Genomic DNA, 27,191 nt, shown 5'->3' with positions numbered 1-27,191 from the left:
ATAGACATATAGACCGGTGTACACTGATATAAATATATATTAAAAAATAGACACATAGACCGGTGTACACTGATATAAATATAGACGCACAGATATATTTGATTTTAGCGGATTCCTAACGCTAAAGGAACAAACAATAATCCACATACATGATTTTAAATCCAGAAGCACGAAAGCAAATTTCCTTGGAACTCCACAAAAGCTGCTTGCATTACAAATCCAAAGCCGTTTGAATGTATTCTTCCTCCATTTCCTGAGGCTCTTTCATTCACCTAGTCGCAATCGCGGTTGCTCTGGGGAGTTTCCGTTCATGTCTTGTTGAGCAATCTTGTCTCTGTAAGTCAGAAAGAGGGTTAGCTCCGTGACAATAGCTTGCTTGCTTGCTGTGCTGAAGATGAAATTAGCACATAAACTCAGCAACTACAAGCCTCAAGCTCAGCCATTGCCTCGTGACGTCAGTATACGCTACCAACAAAGAATATTAACATCCGCAAAAGGAAGAGCGCTCTATGTTTCTGCAAAGCCTGATACAATCAGGTGAAAACCCACACACATAAACTACAGCTTTGGGAAGGGTAGCATCTCACTGAACAGAAGGAGACTACGTGATATATTGCTGCTGCTGAAAAGAGATGCATAATAAATCCATGAGCTCACTGGCAGCCAATCCACTTCCAGAGTTGCCATATGCAAGAAGTCAGGCAGATCAAGTTAAGAGAGATGTCAACATTCTAGAAAAGAAATGTCTCCAATTTAAAATACCTTCCACTTGCACAAGACAGTAGCAGTTTTTAAAACAGCAGGAATACAGAACCTTTCAGATTTCACATTGTGCTGTTTATTATCAACTAGCAGGCTAACGTTAATTTTTACTTAATCTTAAAATAATCTGTTGGATGCATTTTTCAAAAAGTTTGCAATGATTTCCTTATTTCCTATGATCAGTTGAAACAAATGTCATTTTGAAAAAGAAAAAAATGAGCATTTTAATTTCAGCATTTGCCCTGCCCTAGGCACATCTATAAATTAATAATATTATAGAAATATCATTGTCAATAAAACTCCTGAAGGAATATTTCAATTACAAACTCTGGTATTTACATGAAAGGCAGAGAAAAAGACCTTTCATATATATTTAATATAGTAGTTAAATCTGTATTGCTAAAATGGGGGGAAATCATGCAACATTATTTCATTTTCCCCCAAATTGCTAAAGTATAGTTATTCAGCCTTGAAATGTAAAACAAGTTAGGTTTACAGTAACTTTAACAGACAATAAAACATATTTTTCAATTGATTTATTTTCCAAAATTTCAAATATGTTATTCAGAAAACAACTTGCTTAATTTAATGAATTTAGCATAGTATACATAGCAAATATATTATTTAACCTACTGTCATTGTGCAACCAAAGAGGCATTCTCTAGCCCAAGAGGTAAATACTGGCAAACTTGGGGTTACAAAACAAATGTTGAGGAGAAAATCTGGTAACTCAAAACAGCCCAGTAAGTACTAAGAATATGCAATGTATACTGACTGTTGCAGGTCAGAACATAACATGAGCAATTAAGGGAGGAATTGTATTTTTGATGAAAGGCCTGGAATTCTAACAAAATAAATGTTAATAATAAAATAACTCCAATTAAAGATGATCCACAGTAGCTTATTATTTGTCCCACTTTTGGAAAAACAAATTCTGGGAAAACACTGTTTTACACACTAAACATTCCCAAAGGATTCTGGAAAGTTTGGCCACACATACAAATATCCTCAAATGGAGCCAAAAACCTGCAGGGGAGCTATCATTATAATACTTCATATCCCCTGTGAATTAAGACAGCCAAAGAAATATATCTTTATTTCTATTTCAATACTTCGGTCCTTTTATTTTGGTTTTTTCTTTCTGTTTAACCCAATTGGAGTTGGGAGTTAACTGTGCCAATTCCAGGCTGATAAATTTTGTCAGCTGCTATTGGGCAACTGTCAAAGACCCATAGGAGGCTTAGGCTCCTATGGGTCTTTGGCTAATAATGACATGCCTGTTCTAGTTGATGTTGCAGGCAGGGAATGTTATATAAGTAAACTTGGTCATCTTTGTTCACCATAATGGGATCTGTAATTTCCTAGACAAGAAAATGCTGTGCAAAGTTAAAAATAAAGCACAGCCTTAAGCTTCATGTTTGTTTGTTTGTATGTATGCTTGCATGTATTGTACAGACAGAACCAACAAAGATATGCAGTTAGAACTTAGCGCTAAAAAACATACAGTGCAGTATCCAAAAATATTATAAACTCTTATTAGTCTTCTAAAAGACATTAAAAGCAATAAAATTAAGATTGTTTGTTGCAAGCCAGTATGTTTTATTAAAGTATTAATATGCATGTCTGCTCAAAACTATATGAATTTCTAATATAAATCAATGTAAATTAAATTGTTTTTTCCTTAGTAATGTATATTAACTGCTATAAATCTGTCTAACCTGATATCCTTTATTGTTGTATAAGTAGTTTAACAACCATAATTAACCAGATGTTGAGCTAAGTGGTCGCTAAGTGAAACTGTGACCATACTTACCCTTACTTCAACCTTGCTTTACAAACCAAGTCATAAATGCAAGAACTGGTTGTAAAGTTACTTTTTTAATCACTGTTGAGCTGTGAACAGTTGCTAAATGAATTACTTGCTAAACATAGATTACCTACAGCTTAGTCTTTATTATAAATGTTTAACTATCCACTGTAGCTTATTCCCAGATCTCTTGAATAAAGGAGTCAAGCTACAGTCAAAATACAGCACATAAAATGAAAGCCTAAACATGCACATTAATTTTAATCTGATAATTCAGTTATAAAAATAAGTGTCATAACAATATCTATTACTTTAACCACCCACTGTAGCCTGATAACAAATTTGAGATAATATTCCAGCCTGGAATATAGATTTATGACCTAAACAAACATCAATGTGATCTCTCTCATATTACAGTAATAAAGCAAGATGTTAAAATGGAACTCAACGTTTCTCTCTTGTCATACCAAAATTAGTAGAGAGACGAAAGCATTTTTAAAAGAAATTTATTTCAGATTTTATATGATAAAATCAAACTTATAGAGAAAATAGAAATCTTTTATTTTGTTTGAATATAAAAATAACTTGAGAGCTCTTATAAAGAATAGAGTTGTACATAATTCTAAAACAAATCTACTAGCAGCATGTTTATTAAGTACGGTACTTTCTGCATTTAAAGAGGATACTTTGAAACAAAGAAAAATCATTTTGAAACACAAAAAATGGGAAGGCACAAAATATCAATGTCTGAATCACAAGCACTGCTGCTTCATTTCATTTTAAATCTCTTCATTCAAAATCTGATAACTCTAACATTGCAATTATTTTTTGCAGAATTGTGTCCATAATTTGTTGCAGATGACCTGAAGAATGATTTGTATACAATGAATATTACTGATGTAAAGTTAGGGAAGTTTTATTGGGCAAGATGCTTTTCATTAATTAGATTTTAATGAGAAAGTGATTTTAATGGGAAAGTGGCTCTATCCCTCCCTCCCTCCATGGCAGAAAATAATGACAGTGCCAGTGGCTTTTAACATTGACTACAAGGTAATCCCATCAGATAAATTAGAATAATAGAAACGATTTTTTCCTGTGACTTTACTTAGGAAGATGAAGCATTAAAAATCTGCCTGATTATTATTAATAGTAATAATAATTCATGTTGCCTGACTTCCAGCAATATTTTTCTTCATGGCAATACTTAGATAGAAATGAGTCACTATCCCACTTCCATTGTTTCAAAAGGAAGAAAAATTTAATTGGAATTTTTTTTTCCTATTTCCAAATACAGCATATTTCTGTAGTGTTTAGATTCATGTGTATTTAAGAAGGTACATCTGAAAGAAATTGATACCTGTAGTCTACCGAAAAGAGAAAAACATCCTTAGGAAATTCTATCGGGATTTTTTTTTAAAAAAAGAATACAAATATGCAAAGCTTTATTTTCTTGCTATTTTTAATTCAGAGATCGTGTTTTAACATATTAAAACTCCATCCCATAAATGTTCCCCTTTAGGGGAGAGATGGGAAGATGATGCTGACTGCCTCGGTAAATGGGACGGCGACAATGTGGATTCTCAGCTATTCCCACGACACGGACGGGAGGGAAAAACTTTCGATGCTTCCCACGTCAGTCAGGTAACCTATAAATAATTTAGCAATAAAGCTCGGCCCGCCAGCGCTTCCTCAAAGGCCGCGCCCCGCCATGAGGTGCAGGGGTCAAACGCGGCGGTCAGCGAGCAAAGCAGCCACCGCGGCCTCGCTCGTCGCCCGCGCTGCCCCCTCAGAAGCAAAAACGGCTCCTCGCGTTCTCCGGTTGCCTTGGATACCAGGCGGAGGCCTTCTTTCTCTGCAGCCTTCAGCCGTTTGCCGCCATTCGGAAGAACGCGTGCCGCCAAAGACCGGTTGCGGTGGCATAGCATTTCGCCCTTTCTCTTCCCTCTCCGGGCCGAGTAGCCCTGACATGCGCCGAGCAAAGGCCCCGTGGGGCGCCTCGATGCTGCGGTGCGCGGTTAGCTGCCGCCAGTACTGGAGGACCGTGGGCCAGCCGGAGGGGATCGTGTCGGAGCAGGACACGGACCATCATTTCGTGCATCGAAGCACCATTCCTACCATGCATTTCCAGCCCAGCTTGCCCAGGTTCCTCTGCCGTTCACCAAGTTTCATGGAAATTGGGGGTGGGATGGGGGGGGAGTAAGCGGACTTCGAGTACATCGAAAACATCCTTCCTTCTCCCTTTCCCGCCATTCTTGCAGTGTAGCTGGATCACTCGGTTATAGGGGAAAAACACTTCGATGCCGCATTTCTCACAGACTCTTTGTGAATGTAACCCAAACAGTACTATTTAAGCCGTTGGGCCTCTTTCAAAAACAGCATCCGGTTGCCGTTGGAGCAGAGCGCTGAGCTCGGGGTTTGACAGGGGCCTGCGATAGCTTCTCCTTTTTCTAATGTAGCTCTCCTATGAAGATCCCCATACAAAGCCCAATAATCTCTTTCTGCCCTATCATATTGTCGAAGCAAAAACGTCCACGCTCAGGTGTCCTCCTCCAATATTTCATAAATCCAGACAAAAATAATATTCAAGGAAGTTCCCCTGGAGAGTCCAATGAGGCAAGCATTTATTGGGAGGAGGAATTACTCAGTACTACTTGGTCTGCTGTTTTTTGAAGAGAAACGGGATGAAAAAAATGATCTGAGAATGCCAGGTGCCGGAGGTGTGTGTACCTGCCTATGCATATAGGTTACCTGAGCTAATAGGCATTGTAGTCACCAAGCAAGAAAGCCCTATTTTACCAATTAATTTCAATGCAGCCTGCTACATATTGTATGCCTGGTGAAATACAGACTGCTGAAAAAATGCAGTGGTTTGCTTTGCTTGTCACCATTTCACTGATAGGGATGGAAGTAGCAATGAATATGCGTTTACCCACGAAGAGTACAGGATCTAGGAAAAGGCTGCTGAAAATGGTTATAGCTTTGAGACTGCATACATGCAATCCATGACTGCATGCTGAGTTGGAAAAATTACAAATACAGGAAAAGGAAGCTCACATTTAGTCCAAAAGCATTGCCCATAAAGAACTCAGAAGAAAACAGCCATTATATGATTATATGGGCAGAATTTCTTTTGTTCATCTCTAAATAAGAAATTACTGAGCACAGAAAGTGGGGAGTGACAGATTTTATTTACTATTTACATTTAAAATAAGTTGTTTTTTTTTATAAAGTGACATTTTTTAAAATATCAATTATTTTTAAATGACAAAAATGACTCTATAATAATAAAATGCAAAAGCAAGTTAAAATTTAGTAATAAAAAAGTTGATACCTGATTAACCTAATAATATTAAGCAAAATTTAAACACATTAAAAAACCAGAATATTTTGGTAAAATATTTAATCTGCTATTATTTATTTTATGGAATTAAATATTTAAAATATTTAAAATATTTCATATTTTTCATATTTTCTATGAAGAACTTCCTATTTTCTCCTAAAAGTAGAGTAGTCAAATTCCACCCTATAAAAGTGGAACAGTCCAAGTGGGTTCAAACATGAATTATCTGAAAGGGATCAAAATAATAAACAAATATTAGGAACTTGTTCTTTCTGCTTGAGTTTTTAATTATAAAAAGTTGAATTTATATAGAAAATTCTTCAAATCATTAAAAGTTACTTCTGAAATAATTTTTATAAATGTTTGAAACAAAGTAGTTTTGGAAGACAGTCATTTAAGAACAACAAATCTATTAAGTATGGACATTTTTAATTTAATAGAAGAGAATATATGTAGTGCAGGGTTGAATTATGAAGTTCTTGTTCTCTCTGAGCCTTGCTGTTTGCTTGCAGACATTTCATTACCCAAATAGGCAATATCATCAGTGTGATTAAGTATAGAATTTGCTTGCTATTATAGAGTAGTTTGCCTTGCCAGTTTTGTAGGGGTATGCTTTTCTCCTTAGTAGTTCCTTGAATAGGGTATTGTTTTCTGTTTTTCATCTATCACTGTTCTTTTGTGATTTGACCCTTCTTGGTTACGTCAGAAAACAGAATAACAGAGTTGGAAGGGACCCTGGAGGTCTTCTAGTCCAATCCCCTGCTTAGGCAGGAAACCCTACACCACTTCAGACAAATGGTTATCCAATATCTTCTTAAAAACTTCCAGTGTTAGAGAATTCACAACTTCTGGAGGCAAGTTTTTCCGCTGATTAATTGTTCTAACTGTCAGGAAATTTCTCCTTAGTTCTAGGTTGCTTCTCTTCTTGATTAGTTTCCATCCATTGCTTCTTGTCCTGCCCTTAGGTGCTTTGGAGAATAGCTTGACTCCCTCTTCTTTGTGGCAGCCCTTCAGATATTGGAACACTGCTATCATATCACCCCTAGTCCTTTTTTTCATTAAACTAGACATACCCAGTTCCTGCAGCCGTACTTCATATGTTTTAGCCTCCAGTCCCCTAATCATCTTTGTTGCTTTTCTCTGCACTCTTTCTTAGCGTCTTCATATCTTTTTTACATTGTGGCGACCAAAACTGGATGCAATATTCCAAGTGCGGCCTTACCAAGGCATTATAAAGTGGTATTAACACTTCACATGTTCTTGATTTTATCCCTCTGTTTATGCAGCCTAGAACTGTGTTGGCTTTTTTGGCAGCTGCTGCACACTGCTGGCTCATATTTAAATGGTTGTCCACTAAGACTCCCAAGATCCCTCTCACAAATCATTGAAGGTTCTCTTGATCTGATTGTCCAGTTTCTGCAACAGATAGTTTTTATGAGGATGTAGGTTTCTTTGTCTTCCAGTAATTCTTTGGCTGTCTGTACATATTGTGTTCTGTCCATGATAAGCATGGTTCATCCTTTTTCTGCTGAGAGCTGTGTAAGAATATTATTCAGATGAGCATAAATGTACTGCAGCAACCTAGAATACCAGAAAAAAGGAAACAGGCCACATCTATCCACAAAATGGATACCTACAATTTTATCAAAAAGTGCCTGACCACTCAACCCACTATGGCATAACCAGCACAAGATCAAAAAGATCTCAGAAACATCCAACAGATTATTATAATTGCACAGTATAACCACAGCATACAAACCAACTAAAGCCCTCCAAAATATTTTTTTTTATTGCAAAAGTTTTACAATTACATTTTCACCCCTTTCCCCCCCCCCAACCCACCCCAAACTTCCCAACCTCCCTAACTCTCCCTAACCCTCCCCACCCCCCGGACTTCCACACAATATACTCATATCAGGTAAAAAAAAAACCTTAGTATAAAACTTATATAAAACTTGAACCCCTCCCTCCCCCTTATAATTTTTTATCTTCATTACATTGAAATATTTCTATCTTGATATATCATTTTCAAATGAAAGCTATTTGATACTTCCTAGTTTGATATTTGTTCTGAACATAATCTATCCACTTTTTCCATTCCCATTCATAAGTCTCTTGTGAACAATCTTTTAAGTATGCTGAAATCTTTGCCATCTCTGCAAAACTGGCCATCTTCAAAGTCCATTCCTCGATAGTGGGCAAAGCTTCATTTTTCCAGTATTTACCTATCAACAATCTTGCTGCTGTTATCATATACAATATCAATTTTGTTTCACCCAGTGTAAAACCCTTAACTATATCCAATAAAAACAGTTGTGGGGAAAATTGAATTTTTTTCTTCAGAACATTCTGCATGACCCACCAAATTTTTATCCAAAAAGCCTTAACTTTCCTACAAGTCCACCAAACATGATAATATGTAGCATCTAAACAATCGCATCTCCAACATTTTGGCTGTACATTAGGGTACATACACGACAACTTTTTGGGGTCTAAATGCCATCTATAAAACATTTTATAGAAATTTTCCCTCAAATTCTGCGACTGTGTAAATTTAACATTCTGAACCCAATTTTTTTCCCATGTTTCCAACATCACTGGTTCGTCAAAATTTTGTGCCCACTTAATCATACAATCTTTAACTAATTCAGTTTCTGAATCCCTTTCTAACAAAACATTATAAAGCCTTTTAATATGCATTGGACCTTTCTCTTTTATGTGTCTAACCAATTCTTCCTCATGCAACATAATACCAGTTTTTTGGTCCTCTTTCCATCTCAATTGTAGTTGATTATATTGTAACCAAGTTAAGTTAATCCCTTCATCCAACAGTGTCTGTAATGTCTTCCACTGCCATCTGCCCGCATCTGTAAAAAGAACCTCTTTGTATAAACCCTCCAAAATATTTTAAGCAAACCAAAAGACCCAGTTGTCCAAGGGGAAAATAAACAACAGGAGTCGCCTACATTATACAATGTAAGAACAGCCACTGTGTAAGATGAATGGGCAGACTAGCAGACTGCATCCATGAATGACAGAAGACACAGTGAAAACTCTTTAGTCTCACAACAAATGGAGAGACTCGACCAAACTGTTAGCATCTTAGATCAAGCCAAATTAAAAAATGCTAGTGAATCCAGTTATCAGTAGATACATAGAGACAACCATATTTTCACAATATTCAAAAAAAGCTAGGTTTAAATTAAAGCTAGGAAGGAAACAAAAAGACCAGAACACAAATCTTCAGCAGTCTACACTCAGATAAGCAGGGATTAACACCAGACAAACATCAAGTAGAAAAATATATCATAGTCAAGGAACTACCAAAGGCGGAGGGGGGGGGAGGAGGACCATACTTAAAACTGGCAGGCCAGTTTTGTATATAAACAGTATATAAACAAGGAGTAAACTCCTGCTTACTTTCCCTGATGATGTTACCTAGTTGGCTGATGAAATATCTAAGCAAACAACTAAGATCAAAGTGCACTAAGGATTCCATAGGTAATTTCATCTAAAATCTATTCTGTTTAAATATAAACCTAGATATTGATTTTATACTTAAGATTTATTAAGTTAGATTTTATGAAATTAAAATTCTTTACTGTTTCAAAGATCTATTACAACACAAATATTACAAATAAGTTAATTGTAAGACGCATGTTATTAAATACTGCTTCAGTTTTGGAATCTGAATGGATTACTCTGCTACATCTAGTCTGTATCTCTCTATCCTAGTTAGTGAAAACATCTAGGGAGATGACAGGTGGGTAGGTTAATGTAATTATCTGTGAGTGAGGGATTGCTGCCATTTTCCTTAATGGAAATAATACTATGCCCTTCAAAAAACCTGTAAATAACTAACAGCTAATTTCATATATGGCATGAGAGAACTGATACAAAATGCCAATTTATAATTTGTTAATGATATCTATTTTCAGGTTGCCTATTCCTAAACTGGAGGACACTATCAATAGATACTTAGCTGCTCAGAAGCCGCTATTGAATGATGATCAATACAGGTATAAGAAAAGACATTATATAATAAAAGAACAGATATAGCAATTATATTTTTAAAAATATAAATAGATCAAAATATACAAAATACTTGTTTCTCTTTGAATAATTGTATTTGGTACTCTAAACAGTCAACTCTTTGTTTTGTTAGTGAATTTTCTCTTGCTGGCTATGCCTAGAGGAAGAATTATAGGGCAATGCTGAATTATTGTTTTGCACACGCCACACACCTCCTCCCAAAAATCCCAGATTCAGCCTTCAGTATCTCCTGATTTACTGATCAAAGTTATTGTCCGGAATTCTAGAGAATTGTTGATTGAGTGGACTAAATAGCCATATTCATACCATAGCACTAGGTCAAAATTCTATAGAACTCTAACGTCTCATTTATGATCAACAAGAATGTATTATTGCATCTTTCCCAATTGCTCTGACTTGGATTTTTCACTACCTAGCAGGAGAGACAATATAATGATAAATTAATTGGTCTCCTCAGCAATCTTAGAAACTAACTGTAGACACTGTTTCTATATTCTAGTTTCTAAGGAGAGTGGAAGACCAGAATTCCAATTTACAACTTTTCTTTCTTTTTAGCTCTGTTTACTTTAGCTTCTTTGACTAATAGGGGGAGCCAATCAAAGTGATCAGGTAACACTCTGCACATGAACATAAACCAAGATTTTTTGAACTATTGTTACATTGTTACAGATAAAATACAGCCAGTGTTAGTTAATTTTTCCATTGTGTCACTTTTATTTTTATAAGCTGTCCTTTCAGTGAAATCCTTGTCATGAGTGTATGTATATTAATCCATAGCAATACCATATAGCCTAAAGTGTGTAAATGTGGGCTTTTTTCCTCCTTCTGTTTAATTTTATCTAATTCTTGGAAGCTGCCTGGACAAATTCATGCAGTTTTTTTCAGCAGTGGTTTGCCATTATCTCTTTCTTAGGTCAGAGAGTGAGTGACAGGCCCAAGGTTAAGCGGCTGGCTTTGTGCCTAAAGCGGGACTACAACTCAAAGTCTCCCAATTTCTAGCCTGATGCCTTTAAACAGCGGTCCTCAATCTTTTTTGGCACCAGGGACTGGTTTTGTGGAAGACAATTTTTCCAAAATCTTCTGAGGTTTGCTAGAAACACTGAAATTTCACAAAATTGGGCAATTTCATGGTATATGTTTGTTCCTACATGATTGTGCACAGCATCTGGAAAAGTTCCTCACCATTAAAATATATGGATCAAGAATATTTTATTATAATTAAATAATAAATTATAAATGTAATTATAATAATATCAGTTATAATATAAATGACTAAAGAAGTGCAATAATACCATAATTAATCCATTTGTAATTTCTAGACATACTGTAAAAATTGCTACAGAGTTTGGAAAAGGAGAGGGGAAAATCATACATCGTGATCTTCTTGAACATGATCGGATTAATAGTCATACAAGTTATATATCAGGTTTGTTTTTAATATTCTTGATTATTCTTGAGTCAGACAACATTATTTAAGCTTGTTTTATTTGCTATTTATTTTTATTGAGCAAATATATTTTGTTTTTGATGATCTGGCTTTATAAGAATAGTATATGTTTTGAAACTAGTTTTTTATCCAAAGCTTAAACAGTAGGTTATGCAATGGCATGTTCACTCATGATGAAGGAAACAGGATGGTAAACAAGTTTCATTGAAGTTCCATGGCCCACACTAATTTGATTGTTTCCAAAAGGTCATCTCTAAGCAAATAATTTGGACCTTGATTGGGCTCCTTAATGATTTAATTAACCTCCATAATCATAAGAAAAAGATCACAGAAAAAGAATAGACTATTTTTTATCATTATCCTACCTACCACAGTACTAAGGAGGCAAATCCTATAGACTATCTCTGAAAAAATATTAACTTAAATGGAATATAATCACATCTGAATTGGGGATTCACTGAAATCATACATGTTTTCATGTATGAACTCATGAAATTTATGATCTTATTCAAACAGAAACATGAAATAACATGATAAAAATATGCCTCTGTTAATATGTTATATGAGATGGACTACTTTTGAAGTTCTGCTCATAAACTATGATGTTCATCTTATTTTCTATAACTCATTTACAAGCTAAGAAGAATCATATATGAAACTTTTTAGAAGTGAAAAACAGGTGAAAATCCCTAATTTACAGATTATTGTTTTACAAAAGCAAATTTAAATATTTACTGCTTACCTTATAAGAATTTCTAGGTTAATATCTGGGTACAATGTTGTTTAGAAATCTCATTTAATTAGTTTGAGAAATTTGCAAAACATAAATCAAATACAAAGATATGAAATGAATAAAAATTAAAATGGTTAAAACATAACAATTTTAATTAATTGTTTTTACTTAAAGTATCTCAGCAGGTAGTAATACTTAACTAGCCTTTTCTGGGATCAGAAGCTAAACAGGACTGGGATGATTAATATTTGGATGAGACTAGCAGAGAGTGCAATTGCCTTATCTCTATGAGATAATTTGTCCCATTCAACTGGTTGTTGGGGAAGGAAGACATGTTTAGGATTTGTTTTTATTTTTGTATTATTTTTTTAATTGTGGAAAACAAAGTTCAGTTAAGCTGCATTGTTGTATGTTTGGTTTGCACAATAAAATCCTATAAAATAAGGTACATTGGGGTCCACAGTGCATTACTTTGATATTCCATTGAATATCTGACCATAAATCAGCACTTGTGTGAAATGGTATATTTGAGATTTTGTGTGTGTGTATCTGTCTTGATTCCTGTAATTGCTTGGATTAGTTCCCGCAGTTATCTTGACGAGATTTCAGAAAAGGTTTGCCACTGCCTTCTTCCTAGGGCTGAGAGAGAAATTATTAGTCCAAGATCACCCACCTGGTTTCCTGCCAAAAGACAGGCGTAGAACTCAGATTCACACAATTTCTAATGATGCCTTAACCATTATACCAAACTGACTTTTTAAAAAATAATATAGTTAATATATTTAAGGTTTCATCACATAGTAATAGCAATAGCACTTAGACTTATATACTGCTTCATGGTGCTTTATAACCCTCTGTAAGCAGTTTACAGAGTCAGCATATTGCCCCCAACACTCCAAGTCCTCATTTTACTGACCTCGGAAAGATGGAAGACTGAGTCAACCTTGAGCCCCTAGGCCTTTATTTCAGCTCCAGCACTGCCCTGAGAAATATTGCCTCAAGCCTCATACTGTGGTCAGCCAGTCCAGCATCATTGTGCAAAGCTAGAAGATTGTGATACAGACAGATGTTTGGGTAGAACTAACTAGAGTAACAAATTACATTAATTTAAATGCCAGATTAAGGAAACTTGTACAAATATGAAGATGTGCCATTTTTATTTAATTGATTAAAAGTGACAATATTATATGGCATTATTTTAAAATTAATCCATTTTTTTACAAGATGTTTAAATACAATTAAAGAAAAATAATATATCAATTTAATCAAAAGTGTTTCCAGTGTGGAGAGTTCTTATATAATTATGTCAAAGAAATTGAGGTCATGTTAGAATCCTAATTGTTTAAATTTATTTATTTATTTATTTATTTATTTATTTATTTATTTATTTATTTATTTATTATATTTCTATACCACCTTTCTCCCGTAGGACTCAAGGCGGTGTACAGTCAAGAAAAATATAGACACACAAACATCATAAAATTGCTAATTAAAATTATTACTTAGTTTGGTCAATTAAATAAAACCCAGAATTAGATAACATTTAAAAAGTTCATTCACATGTTCATATGTTTAGCCCCGCCTGTTGGAACATCAGGGTCTTGAGGGCACGGCGGAAAGCACGGAGATCAGGGATATTCCGTATCTCCGGGGGCAGTTCATTCCAAAGGGTTGGAGCCCTCACAGAGAAGGCCCTCCCCTGGGAGTCGCCAGTCGGCATAATTTGACTGACGGTACCCTGAGTAGCCCCTCCCTGTGAGAATGAACTGGTCGGTGGGAGGCTATTGGTGGCAAAAGACGGTCTCGTAGGTACCCAGGTCCTAAGCCATGGAGTGCTTTAAAGGTGATAACTAACACCTTGAATCGCACCCGGAAGACCACCGGGAGCCAGTGCAGCTCGCGTAGGAGAGGTGTTACATGGGCGTAACGAGCTGCGCCCATAATCACCCGCGCGGCTACATTCTGGACCAGTTGGAGCCTCCAGGTGCTTTTCAAGGGGAGCCCCATGTAGAGAGCATTACAGTAGTCCATACGGGAGGTAACTAGGGCACGAGTGACCGTGCGCAAGGCATCCCGATCCAGAAAGGGACGCAACTGGCGGATCAGGCGAACCTGATAAAAGGCACCCCTGGCCACGGCCGTCAAATGATCTTCTAAAGATAGCCGTGAATCCAGGAGGACACCCAAGTTGCGGGCCCTCTCTGTGGGGAGCAAGATCTCATCTCCTATTGTCAGTGATGGTACCAGCTGACTATACCGGGACGCCGGAAACCACAGCCACTCGGTCTTGGAGGGGTTGAGTCTGAGCTTGTTTCTCCCCATCCAGATCCGCACGGCCTCCAGGCAACAGGACATCACAGCAAGGTCATCATTGGGGTGGTCTGGGGTGGAGATGTATAGCTGTGTGTCATCAGCATACTGATGAACACTCACCCCGAAACCACGGATGATCTCGCCTAGCCATTTTACATAAATGTTGAACAGAAGGGGTGAGAGGACTGACCCTTCGGCACTCCACAAATAAGGTGCCTCGAGGTCGACCTCTGCCCCCCTGCCAACACAAACTGCGAACGGTCAGAGAGGAAGGAGGAGAACCACCAAAGCACAGTGCTCCCTATTCCTAACCCCTCCAGCCGGTGCAGTAAGATACCATGGTCGATGGTATCAAAAGCCGCTGAGAGATCTAATAGGACCAGGATAGAGGAGCAACCTCTGTCCCGAGCCCTCCAGAATCATCCACCAACGCGACCAATGCCGTTTCCGTGCTGTATCGTTACCTGAAGCCCGACTGGAACGGATCCAGATAGACAACTTCATCCAGGTATCGAGGTAGTTGTCGCGCTACCACACTCTCAACAACCTTCGCAACAAAGCGAAGATTGGAGACTGGACAATAATTTGATAATATAGCCGGGTCCAGGGAAAGCTTCTTGAGGAGGGGCTTCACAACCGCCTCTTTCAAGGTGGCGGAAAAGACACCCTCACTCAGAGAAGCATTTATAATCCCCTGGAGCCAGCCTCGTGTAACCTCCCGGGAGGCCAGTACCAACCAGGAGGGACACGGGTCCAATAAACATGTGGCAGCGTTAAGCTTGCCCAGAATCCTGTCCACGTCCTCAGGAGTCACAGAGTCAAACTCTTCCCAGATAACGCTCTCAAGACCTGCCCCCGTCTCCTCCCCTGGATCTACCCAATCGGAGTCCAGGCCTTCCCAAATCTGAGCGATTTTATCATGCAGGAATTGTATAAAATTCTCAGCTCTTTAAGGGATCTTCCCATACCCCCACTGAAGTAGGGAGCGGGTCACCCTAAACAGCACGGCTGGGCGGTTCTCTGCAGATGCAATAAGAGCGGAGAAGTAGCTAGACTTCGCTGCTCTTATTGCCACTAGGTAGGTCTTAATATAAGATCTCACCTGTGTTCGGTCAGATTCAGATCGGCTTGTCCTCCAATCGCTCTCCAGGCGTCTTTTCCAACGCTTCATCTCTCTCAGCTCCTCGGAAAACCAAGGAGCTAGATGAGATCGGCATCGGGTCAGAGGCCACAAAGGCACGACACGGTCCAAGGCCCCAGTAGCCGCCCTGTCCCAGGCGACCACCAGGTCCTCAGTCGAGTCGTGAGCCAGAGTCTCAAGAAATGGCCCAAGCTCCATCAGGAACCTTTCGGGGTCCATCAGGCGCCTGGGACGGAACCATTTGGTTGGTTCCGTCTTCCTGCGGTGGGTGGAAGTGACTTGAAAGTCCATGTGAAGGAGAAATGATCAGACCATAAAATGAATTTATTTAATCCAGTGAAAGTAATGGAAATAGAGTGCTGTATTGGCACTATGATTAACAAACTATGTTATGTATATTCAGGAGATGCTGGAGGGTCATATGCTATACATCAATTAAACACTACAAAAAGTCAAGACACATATATTGGAAATGTTTTTTTTTTAATTGTATATTAAAAAAGGAGATACATTTTACAGAAAGTTACAAAAATAAATGCAGCTTTTCTGGTATTTAAAGAAAATGTAGAAAGAAGCAGATTTGAAGGGACTGCTTGATTTTCCATATTACATCTATACAAACTGCAGTCTTTCAAGTTTATATATTAAACATTTAAATGTATTTAATTAACTGAATTATTTTTATTCTTGTAGGACCCTGGTATGACATGTATCTTTCTTCGAGAGATTCAGTTGTTTTCAACTACAACCCTTTCATTTCTTTAAATCCTGATCCCAAACCTGGATACAATAATCAAGTAGTAAGAGCAACCAATCTTGTTGTTTCAGCATTAAAGTTTCTTAACACCTTGAAGAATGACTATTTACGGCCAGATATATATTATGTAAACCGCAGATGGGGTCACAGCAAAATGTTCAAACACTTCATCCGTGCTCTTCCATCTACTGTATCCTGGTATGGAGCATATTTAGTGAATGCTTATCCTTTAGACATGTCACAGTATAAATCTCTCTTCAATAGTACCAGGATACCTAATTTAAGTAAGGATACATTATTTACAAGTGAATTTGCAAGACATTTGTTGGTGATGAGAAATGGTCATCTTTACGTTTTTGAGGTACTGGATCCTTTCGGTAACATTCTACATCCATCTGAAATTCAAGCTAATTTAGCACAAATAATATTTGATGCTGATCGCTTGCCTAGATTTGAACTTCCATGCCTCACAACTGAAGAAAGAAATACTTGGGCAAATATAAGGCAGCAACTTGTCCAAACCGGTAATGAAGAAAACTTGAAGAAAATTGACAGTTCAGTCTTCTGCCTTTGTTTAGATAATGCTTCCCCACAAGATGAAATTGAACTCACTCATTGTTTTCTTCATGGATATGGTTTTAATCGCTGGTTTGACAAATCCTTTAGTCTGATTGTCACTAGTGATGGAAATGCGGGAATAAATTTTGAACACTCTTGGGGAGATGGTGTTGCAGTTCTGCGTTTCATTAATGAAGTCTATAGAGACAGTACAGAGCATCCAGCTCTTCTGCCAGGATCCAGTCCAGCTTTATTTGTTACATCCTCTGACAAGCTTGAATTTAATCTCAATCATTCAATAACATCTGCAATAAATGCTGCACGTACGAAATTTGATGAAACATTGAAAAAGTTTACCGTAAAATCATTTAGATATGAAAAATATGGGAAAGAGTATATAGTGAATAAAAACTTGAGTCCGGATGCTGTGTTTCAACTTGCTTGTCAAATGGCTGTCTATCATCAGTATGGAAAGTTTCTTCCTTCTTATGAAGCATGTAGTACTGCAGCTTTTAAACATGGTCGCACTGAAACAATTCGACCAACATCTGTGTACACTAAAAAGTGTACAGATGCATTTATTGCTGAACGAGGAAAGCATACCATTCAAGATATGAGACATATGATCGAAGAATGTTCGAAATACCATAGACGCTTGCAGTTGGAAGCTACACTAGGTTAGGTCTTTTCAATACTTTGCTATTTTATTTTAGCTAAGTCTTGTGATAAAGTCTAGGAATGATGCTTACATGGACTGTCAAATAACTTGTGTAATTTAACTATAGAATATGAAAAGTATGGGGCTTCTGTTGTGGGGTGTACTTTATGGAAAGGATAGTTAGAAATTTTCACATAATTTAACTAGTTATTAGTTCCAACTTTGTTATAATTATAGCTTTGGTATGAAGTTATAGAGAAATATAGAATGTAGCAACATTTTTAAAACATTAATTCTTTCATTTATATCTGTCTGTCTTCTAAGTAACTCAGATCATTATGCTTCCTAGTTAAATGGGGATTTGAATCCTACTCTCCCCATCTCTAATCCAATACCACTGCTATACTATATAGGGTTTTTTAATTATTGGAAGAAAAATGCTATTTTTGCAAACTGTTAAAGGATACATCTTTTTGTTTCCTCCTGGGCACTATGAAAATGGATTGCTAGATATTTCCTTATTCAATTTTTTTTTTCAATTTCTACCATGCTGGGCTTTCCTGGTGATCCCAATCCAAGCACTAATTAAATATGACTGTCAATATTTTTTCCATATCAGTCAAGAAACTGCCATAATGTCATCAAGAATTGAGCTTGACTTGAGGGCTATTTTAATTATATTAACTAATATCTACTAAAGGTAGTTCTTGTTTAGCAACTTTTCGCAGCTACAACAGTGATGAAGAAATGACTTTATGATCAGTTCTTGCATTTACAACCTTCAAAGGTCTGTAAAGTAAAGTAAACATTTAAAGGTCTGTAAAGTTAAAGCCAAAATAAAATAATAAGTACAGTTATGGTATCACTTAGCAGCTGCTTGCTTCACTTACTATAACAACCAAGTGGTTATTAAACTGGGACTACCAATAGCATCTATTTAAATTAGAGACTATCATCTGTCCAAATGGAGGATAGTTAGGGCACAAAATATTTTGAAAGAGGATTTGTGTTTATTATTTTTTATTAACTAAAAGTTGTTTATATTAGAGAAAGACTTTGGCATTGGACCTGGGTACCTTCGAGACTGTCTTCTGCCACCAGTAGCCTCCCACCGGCCAGTCCGCTCCCACAGAGAGGGTCTCCTCAGGGTGCCATTGGCCAAATTATGTCGGCTGGCGACACCCAGGGGGAGGGCCTTCTCTGTGAGAGCCCCTGCCCTTTGGAACGAACTGCCCCCAGAAATGCGTAAGATCTCCGACCTCCGTGTATTTCGCTGTGCCCTCAAAACCTTGTTGTTCCGCCAGGCCGGGCTATCAATGTAAAGATTTTAATTGGTTTTAAATGGGATTTTAAATTTGGGGATTTTATAATTGAGCCAATTATTTAATCATTTTAATTATTTAAATTTTGTCTGTCTTTGTGCTTTTAATCAGGCTGTACACCGCCCTGAGTCCTTCGGGAGAAGGGCGGTATAGAAATATTATTATTATTATTATTATTATTATTATTATTATTATTATTATTATTATTATTATTATTATTATTATTATTATTATTATTATTATTATTATGGGAAACAGCAATAAGCAAGCATTGGATTACAGTTCTGTTTGGGAATTCTACAATAGAAGGAAAGAAGTCACTTATAAGGACCATATAAACTCAGTAATACCTGGATGATCCCAAATTTTTCAGAATTATATAGTTATATACATTTTTTATCTTCCAAAAATTCTGTGAAATTTTGGCTTGTGATTCTTCAATTCAGTAATTACTATATCAATAGCAGCCCCTACTCTGTGAAACACCTTTCTTCCTGGAATCTGGCAGGCTTTCACCCTTCTAGCTTTCTGGGAGGAACTAGCTTTTCCTCAGGAGCAAAGTTGGAGCGCAAAAATTATGAGGATTGGGGATGGTAGATCAGGCAACTGGTTTTCTTTGTTTTCTTCATTTTATTATTATTTTGGTTTTATTATTCTTGTGGCTGCCCAGAGTTGTGTTTTATGAGATAGGTGGCCATATATATATGAAGTAAATAAATTACTACCATTAAAACGTAACTTTTTTAGCATCTGAATTGAAATCTTGGTTTATTTTTTTTACAAGCAGGTTTTTCTAAGTAACATCATCCTAGAAAAACAGACTTGGATTTTTAAAATGTATTTCTTTAGACTGAAGGAGAATTATTTGAGAATCGGTTTTTAATCAACTGTATAGAAATTTTTTTTGATATGGGTTCAGCTTTGTTATTAGGACTAGCCATGAAAGTTCAGTATTTACTAAATATTGTTGAAGACATATATATATATATAACGATCAAATATACCACAAAATTCAAGCTCCTAAACAGTGTGAATGAGAAATGTCTTCACTTTGAGGAGTAATTATAAGCCATTGCTTAAAGAAGTCCATTTTCACAAACTATATTTTAGTAGGATTTCAAATTTAACAAAACTAAATAATTTGGGTTGAAGAAAACCTTGCCTTGGCATTTATTATATTTAATATTTCCTTTTATTTTCTATTATGCAATAACAGTATCCAGACTGCTATTGCATGCATTCTCAGCATTGTAAAAACCATCTGCATGTTACTAATAGTGTAAATGAGGTCATTCTGCTATAACATTCAATGCTAAATCTATAAGATCCATTGGTATTTTAGCTTGGAAAAGATTTGTGACTATTTTATACATTACATCTGATATGCACAATAGTAATTCACTTTTACAGAGACCTTAACAACCACTCATTTAGCGATCGTTCAAACTTACAACAGTGCTGAACAAGTGGCACTTACAAGATCCTAACAGTTCCAGCCATTATGGCACCTCCGCACAATGATAACACACGATGTCACATGATCACAATTCAGACACTTGGTAAGTGGTCTATATTTCTGACCATTGTAGCTTTCCAGAATCACACAATTGCAATTTGCAACAAAGTTAATGGGGAAGTGGACAGGAAATCGAAGCTATAATCACATGAGGTCCTCACTTAAATGACACACAGTGATTCACTTAATAAGGGCAAGTAGGGACTGTTGGAACTACCATAACTAAGCTGCATAGTCATGTAACAAATGAAACAAACAAAATGTTAAAAAGTTATATTTATGTAGTTACTTACCAAGCATCTCTAAATTATATTAAAATAACCAAAATATCTTTACAATCCCCAAGGCATGTCACAATGTTTGAGCACCCCTAATGTTTGGAAATTGAAAGTTGACAAATTTGACATGCCCTAAAATTGTAACAACACTTTACAGTTATTTAGTGACAGAAATTCCAGTTCCAATTACCATTGTTGAACGAGAAGTACCTCTAATTCTTACACAATATATTATTTACTGACTAATTAATTAAACTTGAAAACCTAATTCAATATTCCTTTTTCATTTAGATCTTTTCTGTCCTGTGTATATCATGTCACATTAATACTAGTTCTTCATTATTGTGGTCTCTTTGCAAAAGGCATAGGTGTTCTGCGTTTGCACTGAAATTCCATCTGGAACCTACTTTAACTGAGATTTTAGCAGGAAGTGAATCCATACAGTTCATGCTCCTAGGCCAAAGGTAAATAAAAATTGGTCCACCAATACCTCTCGGGGGGTCCAAAGCACTCCTAAGTGGTTAAACATAACCAGAACTAAAAAATTTTGCCTCCTCCCCTTCCCTTTTGGAATTTGGGGAAAGAACATCATTATTTAAATGGAGTAATAAGCTGCACTGATACAAGCAATTTCTTTTCAGAGAGAAGCAAATCAAATGTTGCTGTTACTGTGCTTTTTCCTTTCTATCTTGACATCACTAAATCAATGCTAGTGTCTAAGCCGACAAAAAAAAACCTTTGCTAAGGGATAAAACAGGCCCAAGTACCTCAGTATTGGCTGATCCTTTTTACCAATTCCACTTGCCACTGTAGATCATTCCAAGGGTACAAAACCTAGCTAAGATTGAAGTAGCCCTTTTGGATAAACTGATGTGGTCATCTGAACAAATCACCTAGTATAAACCTAACACAGCCATCTGTTCAAGATAACTATCAGTTGCATTCAGAGAGCCTAATCTCCAGAACCCCATCTGTCTTATTTTGTGGTATCAGCTGAATTAGATTTATTTCATAGAAACTCCATTATTATTTTGGTATGTTGCCTATGCTCAAAGCCCCTGGTCGCACAGCCAGCTTTTCAGGCTGACACTCTGAAATGTTTGTTCATCTGAAACTGACATACATAGGACAATACCAGTCCTATCAGACTTTTTTCCATTTAGCTAAGGATTTGTAGCAAATCCAGCTTTCAATGAAATAGAGTTGGATTCCAAGCAATCAAGCACGCTGAGTTTTCTCTTGGAGAAAATAGCTTCTTTTCTCTCTTATTTAGCATATCACAAAAAGGAGCTAGGTATCATTTTACTCTCTGAGGCTTTGCAACTTTCTGAACAACAAATAAGTATTGATAAGTACTGCACGTCTTGACTGCACCTCTACATTCCTGATAGAGATCATTCAATTTTGAACCTGTACTTGACTATCAGAGTTTTCACAGGAGGTTCAAAACTGACTAGAAGGGCTACTCTGCCAGGACACAGACAGCAGATTACAAAGGATTTTAAAACATTGCTAGTGGATAGGTATAGATCCAATTAACTCTTCATCCGCTTCTCAGTTTCACCTTTGGTACTGTGTGCTACACAGTAGGGTCACACAGACTTTGGTGGCATATTGTGAGAGCAATATAGAAGCATTGGGGTGCCCCAAGATGTATCTTTTAACACAGTGATTATATCAGATGACCCTCTCTTTCATTTCAGGCTCCCTCACTTTCTAAAGCCTTACAAGGTATTACATTGGATATTTCACTATTGACTAGAGTGACTGTAATTATCCAACAGCAGGGACCACACAAAGATGTTTGTCACACTTTCTGCCAGTCCAACGATGCTGATTGTTCTCTTGTAGGAAAATCAAGCCTGTTCTACCATCCCATCTAAGACTAATTTTTATTACTGGATAGCAAAGCCGAACAGAGAGAAACAATTAATACTACATCTTTATTGTCTCCAGATAAATGCAAGGTTTGAAATTTAGGCAAATGAGTTTGTAAAACAACTTTCTCCTTTCCTATCTAAGGGATTTATTTGCATTGTAGATCATGGATATAATAAAGATGTTTACTTCCATCTAGTCTTTCACTCATACTGCTAGAAGTATCTGCTTTACACTGCGGAGCATGTCTCTCCAGTTTCAGTTGCTCTCCAGCAAATGCAGAGTAATAGCATATCTACACCACTTGGGCATTCAAATTTACATTGATCACTGGTTTATACCTTCATCATCTCATCTATTATTAAACAAACAAACAGGTCCAATGTACTCAGTGAAAATAGAAAGTTTAATTTGACAGTATATATTGGCATTCAGTTGGATTTTCCAGTAGTATGAACTCTCTAGACTCATCACTAAGGCATTTTTCTTTTATCTTTCACCCATAGTCAACATTCTCAGATTTGGCTTGTGCTATTCAGTGCTTACTCTGATTCATGGTATCAACCATATTGGTTGAATAACATATTAGACTTCAGAAGCAAATACTGAGAAGGTTTGTGCATTGTTTTTTAAAGTGAAGTATCTGTTCTATAGTGATGAAAGCCCCCTCCCAAATGTCAGAGCACAAAGTTCAGTTGATAGGGAAACATCTGCAATAAACTATTTACAATAGCTCTGAATGTTCACTGTGATTGCTGTTGTAGTCAAGAGAAAATGACTCTTTCTAGCGATGGGATGAAATCTTACCCTTATTGAATTCTAAAGATCATCACGTTTATCTTTTGATGTACTTCACCAAAATGCTTTCAGATTCTAGTAACAAAAAGATACTCTGGCTTTTGTTTCTTTCTCTATTGAATTTATTTCAGGGTCTCTATCTTCAACTCCTAGAGTTGCATATTCTCTTAATTTTGAATATAGGAAGATGCATGATTCCTGTGTTTGTTATCTTCATTTGGGAGTCTTCCATGAATAAGACTTCTTAAAAGGATGTGATGGAATTTCTTGTAAACATATTATGACTTCTTACATGTCAGAAACAGCCTAATGTTTCATCTTATGTCTCCCTGACAGTCAGTGTCATGATGGAATCTTTCCATCATGCACTCCTAACTCACAAGGAAGCCATTCAGCCATTGGCCACCATAAATCCATATCTCCTTAAATTAGGTTTTTTTGTAATGATTATGGTAGCTTACTCATGAGTTGTATGTTCTTAAAGCAGATTCCCTCCATTTCTGTAATTACATCTTGATCAGATGATACTACAAATGGACTGAATTTTCTTTTCCAAAGGTGAGTTGGAATTACCTTTTAAATAAGCTATTAATGCACTCTTATTGCAATCTTCTCTCCATCCCAAGAGCATTCTTCTTTCACAGGATGTGCAGTGATCTATGACATTTTGTTTAGGCAACATCAAGTTCCATTCTTTTCTGCCTTTAAAATTTTCTTTACGATATTATGCAATCTGGTATAAACCTATCATCACTTTATATTATTGGTTGGCTTATCTCATCCCATCTTCTGCTTCTCTATGGTATGAGAAATGCCAGTACCAATTTATAGAGTTCTTGTTTGTGGGATTGGGTTGGACCTCTATAAAGAGACTATTTGGTCCAACTAGTTGATATTTGTAAGATGCTACCAAGTAGACTTTTGACAAGAGTAAATGCTAGTTGTGGCAGAGCAGAATTATCCTCTGTACTTTCTTAACTTAGCACTTGACCCACAGCCTTCAAGATTCTCTTACTTATTATCCATATATGTGGTGCCCAGAGTCCATAATGAAGAATAGATTGCTTAACTGTAACTATAGTTCTTTGTCTTGTCATCCATGCCACAATTTACTGAGCCACAATTTTCCTTGCTACAGGTGCCTGCCTTGGTAGGTATTCCTGATTTCTGAACTGAAATGACAGTCTCTTGAGAACTGAGGGGAATGCAGGAGTTTCTTCTAGGAGCATGCACAGTAGGGATACACTTTCTGCCAGAAATCCCACCTACAGAAGATTTCTGGTTGAGCTTGGTGCAGGCACAGAACCTATTTATTTGTTGGACAGATGATTACTCAAACAACCATAGTTACAGGTAAGCAGCTAAGATTCATGTCACCATTCGTTTTTATAGTTGGTTTTTGAATGTTTGGTGAAAAATGGACAAAAAGATATTTTCATAAGCATCCTGTATTCCTTTTGCCAAAATTCACACGAGTGTTTGTATGTGTGTCTCTGTGTGTGTGTCATTGCCAATTAGGATCCCATGAAAAATTTTGAAGTTTTCAGGTTGTTTTTATTGTCATTTATAAAATAGTTATTTAGTATTTTAAATAATATGGAAATAATATATAACAGGGAAGATGAAAAAGTAAATAGAGAACAGAATGAGGAAAAAGTTTGGGAGAAAAAAAAGATAAAATAATAACAAAAAATACTAAAAGCAGAAAGCAGAGTCGCTGTACTGATAATACAGTACTTAACTGCAATTTATTGTATAAGCTACAAATATTTGGATTTACTGTATATACCACACATTAAATCATACCGCAAATTGTATAAAGTTCAACGATGGAATTCATGCAACAACTTAAGCAAAAGCATACAAACTATTCAATCCCTTTTCAGAGAGTTATAATATTTATATTTTAACATGATAAAGGAGAAGGAGTTGTTTTTTTGCTCAGCTACTGGAAATCAGAAATTATATAAAGGAGCAAACTTAATCAGATTCCACAGTCGACTAAACATGAAGCACTCTGAATTCCATGACTTCAATGCAAGAAATGTTGGTTATGTCCAGAGTTTGTTGGTACTGATGAGTCTTCAGAGTGAATATATATATGGTTAGATGGTGCTTGATTTTATCATGTTCTGCACATACTTATAATGTGTTCATAGTATAAATATCCTACTCACTCTTTATATTCAATGAATCTGCCTCTTTTTTTATCCAGGTCAAGGATTTGATCGCCACTTATTTGCTTTGAAGTACCTTGTCCAGCGCAGAGGTGGAACTATTCCTGATATTTATAAAGATCCAGCCTATAAAAACATAAACCACATTAACATTTCAACCAGTACCCTAAGCACTCCAGCAGTTAATCATGGTGGATTTGGACCAGTAGTGCCAGATGGTTTTGGGGTTGGATATAATGTGTTTGATACCTGGGTAGGATGCCTCATTACTAGCTATTTGGAACAGGAATTAGATGAACATCTGACATGTCTTCGGTGCACATTAGATGATATATTTGAAGTCTTAGAAGAAAGACAACTTAAATAGTATTAAAATATTTTGAATTGACTACATAACGATTCAAAAACAGCTTATATTTAAATAATGCATATATTACTATGAAGGGTAATAGTAGATTAAGTAGCACAACTAAGCTGTTCAAAATGTACACTTTAAATCTTAAAGCAGTTTAAATGACATAATACTTAAATCTTTGTTCTCCATTATATTCTGTAACTTCTCTCTTTTTTAAAAAAATTAAAAATATACCAATATTTTCAATTAATTTTACTGATTTTCTGGAGCTCTACATGCCTAATAAATCAACATTTGCTGAAGAGTATAAAATGTTGAAATTCCAAAAACCGGCAAAAGTAAACTGCTATGTAAATTATTTATTAGAGGTATTTTTATTTGATAAAGCCAATGCACAATGGATTTTTTTTTTAAAAAATGTTGAGGTGGTATTTCATGACATGGAAAGCTGTGCAAATATGTTTTGTCATGTGAAAAGATATTAAAATAAAGTGATTTTTCCCTTTTATATTTGTTTGCTGAAATTACTTCATCTAAATGAGAATAATCAGATATAGTGTTGGTGTATTGTATAATGCAGTGTGCTATACCAGTCATTAATAATGAGGGCGATCTGGCTGCGACATCTGTGACCCCATTGATTGCCAGGGTTGATTCAGCTGATCTGGCTGGCTAGGCGGGTGTCCCCTTCCTCCCTCACCGCTCCATGTGCGTCCCTCCCGAAGGTGCGCGCTCGGTGGAAGAGGACGACCATCCCAGATAGAAGGAGTGTACCGATCTTCAGTCAAGGGTATACGATAGCTGCGCTCCCCTGCTAGAACCTCCAAACAAGCTCAATGAGTGTTATTTTTGTAACATTGAGAATCTCCATAGATACTGCTTTTTTTTATTTGCTCTTCAGATGTAAGATATTTAATGTATAACTCTGAATCATGAGTTTTTCAACTATATATTTCTCTGAAAATAACATGTATTTCAAACTTTTATTACAATATTATTAGTTATTACAATTACTAATCTGCACATAATGTAATGCTTGAGAGTCTGTAATCTCATGTGAAGACAATCACAATTAGAGGATACAAGGGAGAAATTTAGGAAAGAATTAATTATGAAAAATATTTGGGGGGATTCTAAAATCGAAATACTTTTATATGAAATGAGATGGAAATCAGGAAATCTTGAGTCCTGATCTTGAGAAATCTTGAAAAATAGAGGCTTGCATTTTAAAATTCAAGAGTATGAAATGTGGAACATTTTATTCATTCTGAATTTTGTATAACCCAGAAATCTTGTGT

General features: G+C 36.3%; 2 protein-coding genes across 5 annotated transcripts in view; one reads left to right on the top strand and one right to left on the bottom strand.

Moving 5' to 3' along the window:
* RHOBTB3 (Rho related BTB domain containing 3) overlaps positions 1-27,191 on the bottom strand; it is a 77,901-nt gene that overhangs the window by 35,683 nt on the left and 15,027 nt on the right. The window contains exons 2-3 of one of the 3 annotated variants that reach the window (XM_034440708.3): positions 25,539-25,664; positions 150-334 (exon numbers count right to left, since the gene is read on the bottom strand). In XM_034440708.3, coding sequence (XP_034296599.2) covers positions 150-151 — 2 coding nt within the window. In that variant the 5' untranslated portion in view covers positions 152-334; positions 25,539-25,664. Of the gene's footprint in view, positions 1-149; positions 4,348-25,538; positions 25,679-27,191 lie in introns of those variants that run through there. The other 2 variants (XM_087885900.1, XR_015732160.1) reach the window with 2 other exon arrangements.
* On the top strand, positions 4,219-26,401 carry LOC117679075 (carnitine O-palmitoyltransferase 2, mitochondrial-like). 2 transcript variants are annotated; one of them, XR_004595267.3, is made up of 6 exons: positions 4,219-4,711; positions 9,848-9,928; positions 11,282-11,388; positions 16,290-17,588; positions 21,048-21,149; positions 24,500-24,685. XR_004595267.3 is itself a non-coding variant. In XM_034440705.2 (5 exons), exons 1-5 carry the CDS (start codon positions 4,278-4,280, stop codon positions 25,903-25,905), a joined length of 2,250 nt encoding a protein of 749 aa, XP_034296596.2. In that variant the 5' UTR covers positions 4,219-4,277; the 3' UTR covers positions 25,906-26,401. The 2 variants fall into 2 exon arrangements, 1 of the variants encoding a protein (XP_034296596.2); XM_034440705.2 differs by lacking the exons at positions 21,048-21,149; positions 24,500-24,685 and adding an exon at positions 25,577-26,401.

Source organism: Pantherophis guttatus, chromosome 2 (genome assembly GCF_059756535.1).
Source record: "Pantherophis guttatus breed Tessera chromosome 2, ASM5975653v1, whole genome shotgun sequence".
NCBI classification, from domain to species: Eukaryota; Metazoa; Chordata; class Lepidosauria; order Squamata; family Colubridae; genus Pantherophis; species Pantherophis guttatus.
Note: the sequence above shows the minus strand (reverse complement) of the source record. Positions and strands in the feature narration are given on the sequence as shown.